This window comes from Triticum aestivum, chromosome 2A (assembly GCF_018294505.1).
Source record: "Triticum aestivum cultivar Chinese Spring chromosome 2A, IWGSC CS RefSeq v2.1, whole genome shotgun sequence".
NCBI lineage: Eukaryota > Viridiplantae > Streptophyta > Magnoliopsida > Poales > Poaceae > Triticum > Triticum aestivum.
In genome coordinates, this window is record NC_057797.1 from 212,155,647 (window position 1) to 212,171,862 (window position 16,216).

General features: G+C 41.2%; 1 protein-coding gene across 1 annotated transcript; it reads right to left on the minus strand.

The window, feature by feature from the left end:
* Positions 1–204: 204 nt before the first annotated feature.
* Positions 205–1,364, minus strand: LOC123185181 (vascular-related unknown protein 1). Its single transcript, XM_044597160.1, has 3 exons — positions 961–1,364; positions 782–847; positions 205–639 (listed from the first exon to the last, which is right to left on the minus strand). The coding sequence occupies exons 1-3, from the start codon at positions 1,282–1,284 to the stop codon at positions 460–462; spliced, it is 570 nt and encodes a 189-aa protein (XP_044453095.1). The 5' UTR covers positions 1,285–1,364; the 3' UTR covers positions 205–459.
* Between the last annotated feature and the right edge of the window lie 14,852 nt (positions 1,365–16,216).

Sequence of the window (16,216 nt, forward strand, 5' to 3'; positions counted from 1 at the left end):
GCATGAATGAGGGGGATATCCAGTAGAAACCCATCCATCTAGTAGATTTTGTTCTAATTATTTTGGTTTTCATTTGAATATAAAGTGAGTGAACTATACCGAGCCGAGCTCCATCAATCTGTATATATATTCTATAACACAGTTGGTTGTTAATAAGCTAGTAGCTGAAGACAGAATTTTTTGGAAAAGCTGCCGAAGACAGAATGAAATACAGTTGTAATAATATCCGCATATATTTCATGAAATAAAATATCCACATTATCATCAGCACACTGTATGTTTTGGTCAATTATCCCATAGATATCTGTACAGTGTAAACCACACACATGTTCAACTTCATGTTTGGAACGCAGGAATTTCACGGAAATTTTGAAGGAATTTCAGGAAGTAATCCAATTCCGACAAGATTCGGAAAAAAAAATAGTGCATTCCAAACACAGGGCCTTATAAGTCTCAAAGTTAGCCCTGGTAGTTCAGCAACATGGACAACGGAACCAAACAAAGCCCCTTGTCCTTGAGCTCTGCACATGGAGTTATACCCCTCTGGCTTTGATCCAGAAATCTTACTCCTTCCATCACCGCATCTGCATCTTCACAGTCCATTCCGTCTCTCCCGTAATCGTTGCCAATCCCAGCCCCCTTCATGCAAGAAAAACTAACAGGTTATTGACAACTATGTAGGCACAAGATCCACAATTCCGAAGAAAAATATCGCTCAAGTATATAATTTATATACCATTTCAAGAACACATGTATCAATTAATGAATTATTATGAATTACCTTGGCGAGGTCCGTAACATTGCACCTTCTTTTAGGGCTGAATTCCAGCTGTGACAAAGCACTGACCTTGAAAAAAGCAAATCAAAACAAGCAAAATTAACACCAACTACATACATGTACTCCAAGGACTTGTCTAATTTTAACCAAAAAGTGAAGCCAATTCACAATTGTAGCTATACCTTAGGGCTATTGACAGGAGAGCTTGCAGTATCCTCCAAGGAATCATCATGATCCAGGGCCTTGAAGACTTTCTTCTTGAGCTTCTTGAGCCCCTTGTACCTATCTGCCAACGCCGCCGGAGCGAGGGAGGCGGCATCGGAGATCATAGAGCCCTCCTCCTCCTCCTGATCAAAACTGCAATATGAGGCCCCTTGTCTCTTCTCCTCCTCGGACATCATGAAATCCACAAAGTAATCGGTCCAGGAACTCTCCTCCGGCTGAGCCTCCGCTTCACTGCAGCTGAGGACACTCTTCAAAGATGAGCTGCTAACCAGATCATCCATGGTTTCTTGTGTGTAGGGTAAAGCAGAAGTAAAGCTGAACTACAAGCTGTGCTTCTATGAAAGAAGAAGGAATAGCTTTGCAAAGAGAGAGACAGCCTGGCTTATATAAACACAGGAGAGAGAGAGAGAGAGGTGGTTGGGGCGTTAAAATCAACTAATTAGATGGTACTGTTTCCGTTACAGATAATCGAAGAATATTTCATACTTTGGTTTCAGCCTTTCAGAAGCTGGCCGGCCTAATCAATAATCTCCCTATCTTTATCTTGCGTAGCAGTATACTCACTGTTCTCTTATCTCTACTTCTAATGGAGAAGTTGGTAGTCTGGTACTTCGGTTTATTTTCGTCCGCTTTTTTCGTCTCACCTCTCACCACCCTTCCCACAGGTTTTTTCCTTCTCTTATTAAAAACCCAAATGTCATTAAATGAGAGATTTTGTTTCATGCTTACTTTGGCAGGTGTTGATTTAATTCAATTACGTAAATAATAGGTAATTAAGAATTCAAAAATCACACCATATATGTGAGATCACCTTCCTAAAAAAGAGACATAAGATATTTCTCGATAATCTTACAAAACAAAATCAGATATTCCCCATAAGATTTTATCTCTACTATTAAGTGACGATCAGAAGCTTCCTAATACAACAAAAATAACATATCTTTTTTCTTATGGGCATACACATCCACATGCCTCTATGGAGGGACGCCGTGCGTAAAACCATGGAGGGCACCGTCGCTGGGCCTGATGTCAACACAATGTTCGAGAATGCCAGGGCATGGATTACGGACGGCGTCGAGAACGGCCATGGCGGAAGGTGGGTCATCGGATCGCCACGTACATGGCGTTCGTGGACTCATTCATATTATATTTCTTATCAAGCTAAATATGCTACGTTCTCAAATCAAGTTCTCAAATCAAGTGTGTCATTCAAATGTCAAGAAATTCGTTAAGGAAATGTGTCCTACAATACTCGGTAGTCGTGGTCGTCGTTCGTAACAATCATTCATGCAAAATATTTTGGAAATTGAGCAGTGAATCAATTTGAAAATCAAACCATGAATTGCAAGTAATTAAGTAGACAGTAAGTTAGTATGCAATTAATTAGGTACATTTAAATAGGAAAAAAGTTCGCACCGAATCAATTTGGAAATGGAGCGATTAATGCAATTAATTAGGTAGACAATTAATTATGCCTATAGATAATTAGGGTAGGATTTTTCCAATTAGGAGGATAATTAATTGATTTGTTGGCATTTAATTAGGCATGTACTACCTCCGTCACGGTTTAGAAGGCGCGGTTGAAAATTCTCTGGAACCTAGGTGGTTATCTATTGGTTATGAGATGAGCTAAAAAATAGCATTCACACTACGCATGCATATAGAGATGGGCTAAAAAATAGCATTCACACTATGCATGCATATAGAAATAGTACTACCTCCGTCACGGTTTAGAAGGCGCGGTTGAAAATTCTCTGGGATCTAGGTGGTTATCTATTGGTTATGAGATGAGCTAAAAAATAGCATTCACACTACGCATGCATATAGAAATAGTACTAATTAGCTACTAGAAATAAATGCAATGCGTCCTAAACTTTGTCTATTGCGGAAACACACGCAAATTTAACTGTGCCTTCTAAACCATGACGGAGGAAGTACTAATTAGCTACTAGAAATAAAGGCAATGCGCCCTAAACTTTGTCTATTGTGGAAACGCACGCAAATTTAACTGTGCCTTCTAAACCGTGACGAAAAAAGTAGAGAATTAGGTAGGCCGTTAATTATTTGTGTACTTAATTAATCATGCAAGCAGTTAATCGCGCTGAATCATTTTGAAAGCGCTCGTGGGCATGGACGATGAGCAGGCTTTCAGCGACATGGCCGAGCACCACTTGCCAACATGAACAACGACCACCATGCGCTCGCGACATGGGCGTCCTTGTGTTCACCAAGATAGATGACGACCATACTCTGAAGGATGTCAACACGCTGACGGTTGCCGAAACGTTCGTGAGGGAGGACAACACGACACAACATTGGCTGGGTGGTTTATGCTATAGTAGAAAGAAAGAGTGTTCGAAGAATAAGAAGTACAAAATAACTAAAGCCACCAAGTGGTCCATAGTGTTGGAGAAGAAAAGAGTGTTCCAAAAAAAGGAAGGAGTATTATAGAAAATAAGTAGGAACGAGAACTAAAACTGGCGATGAAGGAGAAAGACGGAGACAAGGCGTCGTTGACGAACGTATTGATGTTAACATGATGTTGGTTGGCACCAACAAAATGGTAGGCGGAGTGGTTAGGAGTAGAAGATGTGGGAAAGACGAGGACGAGAAGAATAACAATTACCCCTTCTAGCAATGAATGGTATGTGGGATGGAGGTGGAGCTTATTGGTAACTAGGAATACGTTCAGGTTGCCACTCGTCTTCAACGCCAATGTGCATTTACAAAGTTGAATGGACCTTTAAGAGTGATCTTTATTTGTTGTTCTATGTTAACAGTATGTGTTAGTTTAACCAACTCTATATATTGCAAATATGAACATTTAATTTCATGTTGCAATGTACGGTGAAGATGAGGTGGACATCATCTGGTTTTAAAAGAGGTGGCTCCAGCGACAAATGTTCCGCTACAGCGGGAAACCGAGCGAGAAGGGTAGGGTCGAACAAAAAAAAGAGAGCGTCCTGGGATGGGTTTTGTGTTTGGCTCAGATGTTGGAAATAACATGACGGGTAGCCCGTAACAACGCACGGACATTCTCCTAGTACAGCATACAGTACCAGCTCAATGGGTGCATTGCGTTGTGTTAGGGGAAAAAATGTAATAGCACGTGGAGCCGGCACTGCTGGTTAACTCCGAAGCTTGGTTTACCTCCGCCTTAGCTGGAGTCGTGCCTCCGCTAGGTTTGAACAAAACCCGCACAAACCGTGGTTCAAATTTTTTAACGAGCTTTGCCGCTCTCTGAGTGGCGCTGCTGCTTGTGTTCAAACCATTTTTGAAGACTCTAGCCGCCGGCCTCCACTTTGGTGCTGGGTCTACCTCCGACGTGCCATGCTCGATCGAGATTCGAGCGACCAAAAGTGTGATCCGTACCAGGAGAAAGTGTGTAAGTTAATGCGGTTGTCCAAAAGTGTCGTTTAGTTTTTGTTAAGAGAAACTTCCGGGGTTGGTATAGGTGAATGCATCATCCATGGTTTGGTGCAGGTGAATGGATCATCACCAACAACTTCCACTTCTATATGATACAGTGATTACAAACACTATTCTTCAGTAAACGAACGATCCAATGGGCTAACAGTTTCCCAAATGTCAGCAAGAATTGAGTGGCCTAATAGGACATCAATCTCAAACCTTCCTTTTGACGGTGCCACATGTGCATGTTAGGCGAACGAGGCTTTTTGCATGGTACATGCGGCTAGGCATGAAGTACTTGGCGACCCGGTCGCGGGGTTAGCTGGTCCGAAGGCCGTTGTTACCGTTACCGAGTGACGGGCGCGCACACGTACGCACACGCACTCACAAATTATTGGTGCGCCGCACGTCTGGTTGGGTGACGACTGGCCATCCATGGGGCCGGCCCAGCCTTTTCTCGGAAACTTGTAATCCTACACTGACTAGTAGAAGCGATGATGCAATCATTGTCGTTATCAAACGCGTTATATACATTCTCGCGCCGAAGAAAAGGTCCCGAGGATTCCGTACCTCTCCTTTAGATTATTATACTAGTGGTATAAATAAACGTGGATTAATTAGTAAGTACCAACTGCGACACCATAATCAATCGGAAAGCTTGCTTGCACTGTACTGCTCGGGCTACGGGCGACAACGTGCAGACCAGAACATGAACGCAAAATATTCCGTATCGTGGTGCAGTGTGAGGCGTTAACGTCCGCGGCTTGTCCGCGCATGGATATGTCCGCCGCTTCCATCCACTATTCCGGTCCCTTTCATGCTCAAGGAAACCAAAAACTGGGGTCTGTTCATCGCCCGGTTCCATAAGAGCAACTACAACCGGCCCACCCAAACGGTCAGTAATTTTGTTTATTTTTTATCCGTTTAGATCGGTCCGGACACCCATATCCACTTTCGTGCCTTGTCTGCGCCATGAATCGGTCCGCCACTTTGATCCACTATTCCCGTCCCTTTTCTGCTCATGAATAAACGAATGAAATCAGAAAACAGAGGTCTGTTGATTGTCCGGAATTTTCATAACCTTATTCACATACAAGTATATTCATTGTGTTGGCTTAAACGGCAACCTCAAGACTGGTGTGTTCTATGTTTTTTCTACTTTTTTTTTTTTGCGTTGCCAAGGTTAAGTTTTTCTTTAATATAATGTAGCGATGCTACGTCTCATTCATTAAGAATAAACCATCTGGAAAATTGAAAGGGAACACATAATGGGATTTTTGTACGGAAAACGTCCACTGGCACACAATTTATTTCGGTTTAGTGATAGAAACATTGTCTGTTACAAAAGGAAGTATAAAACTGCTTTGTTCCAAAAAGCTAAGGGAATTATCCGCAAGAAAAAAGCTAAGGGGGTACATTATGTGATGGTTACAAACCACACCGGAAAAGAAAGAAACAACAGGAGAGACGAAAAAATCCGGAGGGGGCACGCAGGTGCACACGGCCATACATCTGCTTCAAGATTTACTTTTATTTTTATTTTTTGCGGTTGAAAAATGTATTACTCAAATGGCAGAATCGCCACAATCTGCAATACAAAGATCGAGTACCTCTGACAAAACCAAACTATAATTCTACTTTCTGTCCTAGCAAATTTAGCCAAGAAATCACTAACAAAGTTCTCGTCCCGAAAAATATGTGACACAAAAGTCGTCCGAAGACTCAACAGAAGCTTGATCTCCCGCACCAAAGAAGCAAAGATGGATCTATCCCTATCATCCTCGTTGGTCATATCGGCTACTAAAGAGTCCATCTCCACATGAACAGGAAGCTCCGTTCTCTGAATGGCAATCGACAACCCCTCCATGCACGCACAAAGCTCCGACTCAAGAGCATTCCTGCAAGAGAATAGCTCTCTACAAGATGAGAAAATGATTTTGCCATTGTTGTCCCGAAGAATCATATCGGAGCCGGCTCGACCATCAGACCAAGAGCCGTTTATATTCAATTTTGTCCATCCCTCCTTTGGCTTAGACCATTTCAGTGTTGCTTTACCTTTTGCTAGATCACATTCAGTATTTTGCAGCACCAATAGAGAGTCTAAATAGCTCACTAGAAACCTCCTTGAAACATCCATATGCGCTGGTTCTTTTTGATGTGTTAATTCATTCTGGTTGTGCCATACCCTCCTTAAGGTCGTCAGCAGCATGCATCTCTGAATATCAGATAGTGGGTATAAAACTTCAAGTAGCCATTCTGTTCCTGTGTTGCGTACTTCCTCAATCTTTGGCAGGCTCCAACTCAACGACATACAACGCCAAAGTTGTACAGCAATGGGACATCGACACAAAGCATGAAAAGTGTCTTCAGTCTCTCGCCCACAAACAGGGCAGGTTGCCTCAGTCTCCAGTCCCCATTTGTATTTATTCTACCAAGTGGGTGTTGGGGATCGTAGCAGAAATTCAAAATTTTCTACGCATCACCAAGATCAATCTATAAAGTAATCTAGCAACAAGGGGAAGGAGAGTGCATCTACATACCCTTGTAGATCGCTAAGCGGAAGCGTTCAAGTGAACGGGGTTGATGGAGTCGTACTCGTCGTGATCCAAATCACCGATGATCCTAGCGCCGAACGGACGACACCTCCGCGTTCAACACACGTACGGTTGGGAGACGTCTCCTCCTTCTTGATCCAGCAAGGGAAGAGGAGAAGTTGAGGGAGAACTCCAGCAGCACGACGGCATGGTGGCAATGGAGCTCGTGGTTCTCCAGCAGGGCTTCGCCAAGCACTATGAAGGAGGAGGAGGTGTAGGAGGAGGGAGGGCTGCGCCAGGGAAGAGGTGCGGCTGCCCTCTCTCTCCCTCACTATATATAGGGGGAAGGGTGGAGGGGGAGGCGCCCTATGGTTCCCTAGGGGAGGGGCGGCGGCCACAGGGAAAACCCTAGATGGGTTTGGGCGCCCCCACCCCCTAGGAAACTTGCCCCCCAAGCCGGGAGGGGCGGCTGCCCTAGGGATGGCGCCCCACCTCTCCTGGTTACGTGAGATGGGGTGGGAGGGGCGCTCAGCCCCTTAGTGGGCTGATGTGCCCTCTCCCCTTGGCCCATAAGGCCCCCCAACGCTTGTCGGGGCCTCCGAAACCCCTTTCGGACACGCTGGTCATCACCTGGTACCCCCAGAACAATTCCGGACTCCAATACCCTCCGTCCAATATACCGATCTTCACCTCCGGACCATTCCGAAGCTCCTCGTCATGTCCGGGATCTCATCCGGGACTCCGAACAACCTTCGGTAACCACATACTACTTCCCATAACAACTCTAGCGTCACCGAACCTTAAGTGTGTAGACCCTACGGGTTCGGGAACCATGCAGACATGACCGAGAAAACTCTCCGGCCAATAACCAACAACAGGATCTGGATACCCATGTTGGCTCCCACATGTTCCACGATGATCTCATCGGATGAACCACGATGCCGAGGATTCAATCAATCCCGTATACAATTCCCTTTGTCCAGCGGTATTGTACTTGCCCGAGATTCGATCGTCGGTATTGAAAGTACATGTAGTCCCCATGTGTGGTTTTGGTAATTAAATGACAATCCTAATGGACTAATGTTTGCACTGAGATATACATTTGAAGGAAAGTTCCATTTGCAATGCATGAAGAATATTGGATGAATTGGTGGATGAAATCCATCAACATCTATATATGCATTGAGACTTGTTAATGAATGACAATTCCTATGAAGAAACAATGACATCAAGTTATATAGGAAGGTTTGTTCCATGGGTGATGCAAGAAGGATATTGAATGGATTCGGAATGAATGCCATATACATGTAGTTGTGCATCAAGATTAATCATGGAGCAAAGATTAAGGTTGACCAAGATGAAGATCGAAGATTGAATTCAAAGATGGTCAACACACAAGCGCAAATCATGTGCCACGTGAGATCTTGTGGTATGGTAAGAATTTGTCAATTGCGCTTTGTGTACTAACCCATACTATGTGTTGCCTATGTTTTTGAGAGGAGATTCTCATGGGCTCGCATCGAGAGAGATATTTCAAGTGTCTATGAGAGGATGACATCAAGTGTTGATGATCATGGTTGACAAGGGCAAGTTCAAGATAACTATCCCGAAGGATTACATGCTTGAAGCTTGTGGATGATCACATGATGGACACATGAAGATAAATACAAAGCAAAGCTTCCCACATTGTGTATGGGGGAGCTACTTGAGGACTTCACCAATGTCTTGCCATTCAACTTGATCCAAGAAGAAACTTCAACTTCAAGCTCAAGTGAAAGGCTCGAGTCAAAGGTATTAGTTCCTTCGACGTTAGTGTTGTGGAGTGATGAACACCGAAGGAACACATACACTCAAGAATGGATTATTGATAGCTATGTAGTGTAGACCTTTTATGATTCTTGAGTTATAGGGATCCCGCACTATTAAGAGGGGATCAAAGGGGTTCATGATAGATTTGCTCAAGTCAACATCTTCTCTACACAATTCCACTCATATCCTATATACCAAAGAAAATCCAAAGCCAAATAGGTTACCCAAATACATGATAAAACCTTTGCATATTTAGCATCCTCCATTTTGGTTCATCTTGGGTGTTTCTCTATGTGAGGACCTGGGTTTTTTTCATAGCTTCAAAATGAGCCCAAGATCATCAAAATCGGAGTCCGGATGTAAAAGTTGTGCCTGTTTCAGTTTCTAGGCTGCAGCAGTTTGGTTTGGCCGGATCATCCGGGTCCTCTCCCATATCATCCGAGCTTTGCCCGGATCATCCGGGTTCCTGCCCGAATCATCCGGGTTATTCGTAAAATTCATCACAGAATCTTATTCCGCTAGCCGGATCATCCGGCTACCCACCCGGATCATCCGGCTATGTCCCCGGACATCCGGGTATCTACTTCACCATATTGTATATTGACCTTCCCAGATCATCTGGGCATTGCCCGGATCATCCGGGTATGCGTCCAGATCATCCGGGCAGGTCAACAACTGCGGGAAACGGCTCTATTTTCTTTGGGGGTATAAATATCCCTCTCCCACTCCGGGGGAGGGTTGAGCACTTCATCCCAAATCGTCCCAAGAACACAAGTGGCCCCCCTCACTTCTCCTACACCAAATCTTAGATCCCGGAGAGATTAGTGAGTGTTCTTGAGAGTTGTTCCAATCAAAAGATAGATCCTCTCCCTCTCCCTCTTGTGACCAAAGCAATTCGTGATTTGAGAAAGTCTTGAGCATTTCCCCCTTGATCTTGTTACTCTTGGAGGTTGGAGACTCCTAGGCGGTAGGAGTGCTCCGGTGAGGAATCAACTTATGATTTGTCCCCCGGAAAGTTTGTGAAGGTTTGGAGGCCGCCTCAAGGTCTACCACTAGTGGTTGAGAATTGCCTTCGTGGTGATATCTCAAGGAGAATAGGGTGAGCCTTCGTGGCGTTGGTGTGCCTTCGTGGTAACATCCACCTCTCTAACGGTGACTAGCTTCCCTCCAAGGAAGTGAACATCAGGATACATCCTCGTCTCCGTGACTTTGGTTATCCCTAACCCTAACTCCTTACTTGTGGTTGACTTTGGTCATTTGACCGTGCATTCACTATATCTTGTTGTCCTCATTATATTGTGGTGGTTGATTATATTGTGTTGGCCATTTCCTTGTAGAGATTATTTAGTCCTACACTTCATATTCCGCAATTCATACTTGCTACTATTGATATACATTGTGATTAGTGTGAATTGCTAACTTGTGTTATAAACTTCCATATATTGTGATATTGCTCAAGTAAGTTTGTGTAACTTACTTGAGTTTGCTTGTATCATTAAATTCCATATATTGTGATACAATTTGTTTAAGCTTGTATTGCTTACTTATGGTTGTGTGTATTATTCATTTCCATACCTCGTGATATACACTGAGTAAGTTTGTGTGACTTACTTGTGCTTACTCATATCCTGTTGTTCTCATCTTGTTTATGCTAAGTTGTTGGTGCACTTAGTGAGCCTAGTATATTTAGGATTTGTGCTTGAAAAGTATCCGCTTAGTTTATTTCCGCATTAGGATATAGCCAAATCCGTAAAAGATTTTAAAACGCCTATTCACCCCCCCTCTAGGCGACATCGTGGTCCTTTCAATTGGTATCAGAGCTAGGTCTCTCCTTATTAGGCTTAACCGCCTAGAGAGTAACGATGTCGACTAGTGAACTAGTTCACGATGACACATTTTGTTTTAATGGCACAAATTACATTATGTGGAGATTACTCATGCTTTGTCACTTTCGGGCCATGGGTCCAAATGCTTTGCGGATTGTGGTTGTAGGGAATTCAAATATAAAGGATGGACAATCTCCATCACTTGATGATATGCATCTTGATTGTGAAGCTTTAAGTTTCATTCACCAAGCTATAACCTTCGAGGTGTTCAAGTCAATCTCGTCTTGTTCGTTGGCTCATGATGCTTGGACCAAAATTGAAGATATATATGGTGGGTCCAATCTTCATGAAGACAATATTCTTTTTGGGGAGTTAATGGAGGAGTTCTCCACATTTTTAAATCATGAAGAGCTCTCTATTGCTTCCACCTCCGATTACTTGCATACCCCAACATCTTTCACTTCACCAACATGTGGCATACACAAGGTAATGACATGGTGAGTGAAGAAATATCCTGTAATGATGGTGTTAAGCTCATTTGTGATGATATGCTTGATCTCCCATGTTGCCATGATAGAAATATCGTGATTCCCTCTAGTTCTATTTGTGAAACTAACCATGTAGAGGAAATCAAGAAAAATGAGGCATGCTTGGTTGATGAAGAACCCTCTTCTCCAAAAGAATCATCATCAACCCCTTGTGTTCACATGTGCCTCATGGCAAGAGGTAATGACGAGGTATCATCTTCTCTTAGTGACAATGATGATAGTTGTAATGAGGAAGATGATGAAGTCTTGACTCAAAATCTCTATGAGATTGGGAAAACTCTTCGTAGAGCTAAAAATAACACTTATAAAAGGTTCCAAGATGTTCTTGCTTGCTTTCAAAAACGTAATGACTTATTTCTTTACGAGCAAGCAAAAAGTGAACAACTTGAACATGAACTTGCTATGGCTCATCAATGTCTTAGTGACTTGAGGTCTTTAAAAGAAGAGATTGAAGTTACGCATTGTAAACTTAAAGAGGATTTTGAGCCCCTTGACCTTGACTACAAGAAGGTCAAAGGAGAGCTCATCAAACTCTCTAAGTCTCATGAGGAACTTCAAGCTACTCATGCGGAGTCTCTAGCTTCTACATGCTCCTCTCATATTGATAATGATGCTTGTGCTACTAACTCTATCTTGTGTGAAGCATCGATATTAAAAGAAAATGTTGACCTAAGGACTCAACTTGATTTGCTAACTAGCAACTATGGGAAATTGGAAGAAAGTTATGAAAAGCTCTCGGGCACTCATGAGGATCTTATAATCTCTCATGATGGGCTAAAGTTAGCTCATAAGGCTATGTGGACCAAGGTAAAATCGTGTGAGCCTCATGTGGATATTAGCACATCTTCTACTCGAAGTGCCTTATTGCCATGTGCTAGTCCTTGCAATTCCTCTCTACATGATATTGGTACATCTTGTGATGAATTGCTCACCATGCCTTGTTGCTCTAACAATGAAGTTTCTACTTCCTCTAGTTCTTTTGTTAATACTAACCTTGTAGAGGAAAATAAAGAGCTCAAGGCCCAAGTCACCAGTTTGAAGAAAGACTTGGAAAAATATTGTGATAATATCTTGAGTGTGCAAAAGGACCCTCAAGACAAAATTGGACTTGATTTCATCTCCAACAAGAAGAAGTCCAAGAACAAGAAGAAGGGACGAGATCAAGTCAAGAATTCGGCCAACATTATTTGCTTCAAGTGCAAGAATGTTGGACACCATGTGAGATCTTGTCCATTGAAGAAGAAGGCTTCAAGTGTGAAGCATCAAGGGAAGTGGCCTCAAGTTCAATATCAAGATAATGAAAGGCCTCTTCCCATGCCTAACCAAGATAATGCTCTCCAAGTTGAAAAGGTAAAGAAGAAGAGAAAGGGGAGCACATGTTGCTATATTTGCCGTAAGAAGGGACACATAGCTTCATCTTGTTCCAACGATAACATATCTAAGCCTCCTATAGTCAATAATCATTATTTGCTAAAGAAGGATATTCTTGGCAATGTGTTTGCCAAGTTTGTGGGTTCCCAGAGAAGTTTGAAAGTGGACAAGACCATTTGGGTTGCCAAGCCTATTGTTACTAACTTCTTAGGACCCAACTTGGTTGGGGACCATCAAGCTCAAACTTGATCAATAGGTGTGTGGAGGGCATTGGAGACTTGGCTACTTCATGAAGAAAAACTATTTTCACCATATGTTATGGTTAATGCCAAGTCAAGTGGATTATCATCATATCTATCAATCCAATGCTCCTCTTTGCGGTAACTTGTACTTGCATTGTTTACATTGAAAGTTACTGTGTCCCTTGCATGTTTAGGTTTTGTACCTAGCATGTGCTTTTTTAGTTGTGCTTCCTAGTATGCTTGATTTGTGTTATCTAGCATGTGTAGGTCACAATGCACTTCATATATTTGTGCGTGTGTGGTTTCAAGCCTTTATTGCTTCATTAGTTGAATCTTCCTTGGCTGGATCATCACATTATGGGGGAGTGCTATGTTTTACGGATATCACAAACCTTAAAGGTGTATGTATGTGGGATACCACCTAGTATTGTTAGTGCTATATTATCAAGGTACTATGTGGTATGTAAATCTCATTTGAAACTCAAATTCTCATCCATTAATTATCCTTAGTTGGGTTTCATTTGCTTCTTGTGGATAATACATGGATCATCATATTATGGGGGAGTGATATGCTTTGTGCATATCACAATCCTTGTTAATATGAACAATTGAGGGATGCCACCTAGAATTTATATTTGAGATTATCTTATATCTCCGTGGCATGCAATGTCTTGTTTACGTATGGCATTCTTGTGCGGTTTTGCCCATGGTTATCTTTAAAACCATATTTGGAAAATCATTTGATTAAAGCTATTCCAATTGTTGCTTTTCGTGATTATCTATCTAGTCGGAATGTTAATATTATGCTATCCAAGCATTGTGGTTATTCCTAAACTCTCATGTTATGCTTGTGTTAGTATAGATGATCATGTACTTATTTGGTTTCTACACCCAATGATAACCCGAAATACCATTTTGTTCGAATTCATCTTATTGCTCTATATGAGAGTTTGTTATCTCATTGTTTATAGTGTCCTATATCTACTTGAGTGGGATATTCCTATGAGTATGTGTGCAATGCATATCTTATATGCTCATTGTTTTTTTCCTTGGTTCATATGTTGAACTTTGTGTGCTATCATATGTTGATTTGTCACTTTGATTCATTTTGGACAACATGAATGACTAGTGTTGTTATTGGAAGTATTAACAGTTATGTGGTCATCTGTCCAATTTATATCTCCCTGGATTTTGGTAGGCTTATGCATGCATATTTACTATGTGTAAATTCACATGCCTTGTTTGCATTATTTGATCCAATATATATGGTAAATCCATCAAATTCTTAATAGCTATGATGTGCATGAAATTCAAATTCATATCAATAGGCACATATTTAAGTGGTTTTACCCTATGTGTTGTAGTTATGCTAACTACGTCGGACCCAATAAGTTTGGGGACCATATTGTACTTAAAATGTTTTAGGTACATTTGAGAAGCATTGGGTGCTTGGCTTATTCATGAAGGTGGTGGCACTATGAGGAAATTAGAGCCAAGCTTGGACATTTTATTTGATCCACAACTTCATACCAATTCTATCTCGGTAACAAGTATTTACTTCATGCATATATATAGAAATGCGGTTAACCTTGTGTAGGTTCCATCATGGCATGAATTTCTTAACTCGTTCCTGTGATACTTGTTTCCTTTCTCAAAGCATCCCAACAATGATCTCTTGTTGCTAGTTGTGATGTCTTTGATGGTTGTGTGTTTGGAGTTCATTAATATACAATAAGATTATATTAAGCCATGTGCCATGCTTTCAAGCAAAGATCTCATTGGTATATTTTATGACTCCCGTTTTGATATCTTATTCCTTCCTTTTGTAACTATTTTATGTATACATCCTTCTTTGTGGATATCATCTACCTAGTATCTTATACACGTGAGAGAAGTTACATCTCTAGTTGATATCCCTATTCTTTCATGTCCACCATTTCATTCACTTTTTATATCTTTTTGGTGGCTCCATGGAAGCATTTGTTGAATGAGTGCATGTCTTACCTCTTTCCATCTTAGTGCACTCATGTTTGGTGAAGATTGTTGTTCTCATGCTTGTCTTGACAAGCCTATTATTTCCTATCTTCATCATGGGTTGTCACAAGCTTTGATTTTTAGTTTGCTATTAGTGAGCTTGTGAACCCATTTTCTTGATGTGTGTGTGACCTTCTTAACTTCATGTGTGTGGGAAGGACATGTCTTGCACCTTGTATCTCATTTACTCAAGGCTATGTTGATGCTTAATTCTCATCCTTATACTAGTCTTCTCAAGTGCTTTGACGTGTCTCACACACATCATTTTGGTTGTGCCTATTCTTAGGTTGCCTCATGTACATGTTGCTCAACCATATGTTTGTTGTAAATGCTAGGCTTCTTTTCTTATCTATGTTTTCTTGCAATTGTTGTGTGTTCCTATTGATTTTGGGGGAGTGATGATCCTATTTTGTGCACTTGTATCCAAATAAAAAAAATTCAATTGTGCACAAATCATGGGGAGCTTCTCTATTTTCCTTAGAACACTCCTTTACCCAAATCATAATATTCTTTTATTCTTTTGGCTCATCGGATCTTTTGATTGCTTGCTTCACTTTGTGTTATGCAAATGAGATCAATTTGTGACATGTGTTTTGTGCCATGTGCCTTGCTATTATGACTAGGCTCAAGTTGTATAATAGTGGATTCACTTGTGGATATCATGTTCTTATCAATTGCAACCTTTCTTTTTGTGTATACGAGTTTCTTTGTGGATACATATCATGATTATTATAGGCCACTTAGAAATTTTTATACATGAAAAAGTTCATATCTTCGTATCTGGTTGCATTCTATAGATTTCGAGCTCCTTTAATTGTTCATCATTGAATATGTGCATTTGTTTTCACTCACATTTTGTTATATGCACACATCAAGGAGGAACTCATACTATATTGGTCTGCTAGATGTTTTGTCTTCCATTTTGGCATTTGTTGCCAATGGGGGAGAAGTTTAGAGGGTTTAAGATAAATATCTTTTCTAGTTCTTGTTGTCACTCATGCATATCTACCCTTGTTATATATTCTTATTGCATGGATGAGTCTTGTATATAGAGAAATCTTCTCCTAGTTTATGTCAACCAATATATGCAATGACATTCAAAGTTCATTCACAAATTCATATATTATGGGGGCGTTTGCTCTATATACTATGGGTGTACTATCATCAAATGCTTGTGTAGTGTATTGATGATAGTACAACCATCCCAAGTATACAATTTATCCTTGGATAAATTTCATGCTTGTTTAAAAATTCATTATATAAACCCTCTTGTTGAGATTTTCATCAATTACCAAAATGGGGGAGATTGAAAGTACATGTAGTCCCCATGTGTGGTTTTGGTAATTAAATGACAATCCTAATGGACTAATGTTTGCACTGAGATATACATTTGAAGGAAAGTTCCATTTGCAATGCATGAAGAATATTGGATGAATTG

Excerpts from the sequence above, each read along its gene's own strand:
- LOC123185181 (XM_044597160.1), bottom strand. The coding sequence starts at position 1,284 with ATGGATGATCTGGTTAGCAGCTCATCTTTGAAGAGTGTCCTCAGCTGC. Across the intron at positions 848-960 it reads CTCCTGTCAATAGCCCTAAG|GTCAGTGCTTTGTCACAGCT; the intron begins GTATAGCTACAA and ends GCTTTTTTCAAG. Across the intron at positions 640-781 it reads ATGTTACGGACCTCGCCAAG|GGGGCTGGGATTGGCAACGA; the intron begins GTAATTCATAAT and ends TCTTGCATGAAG.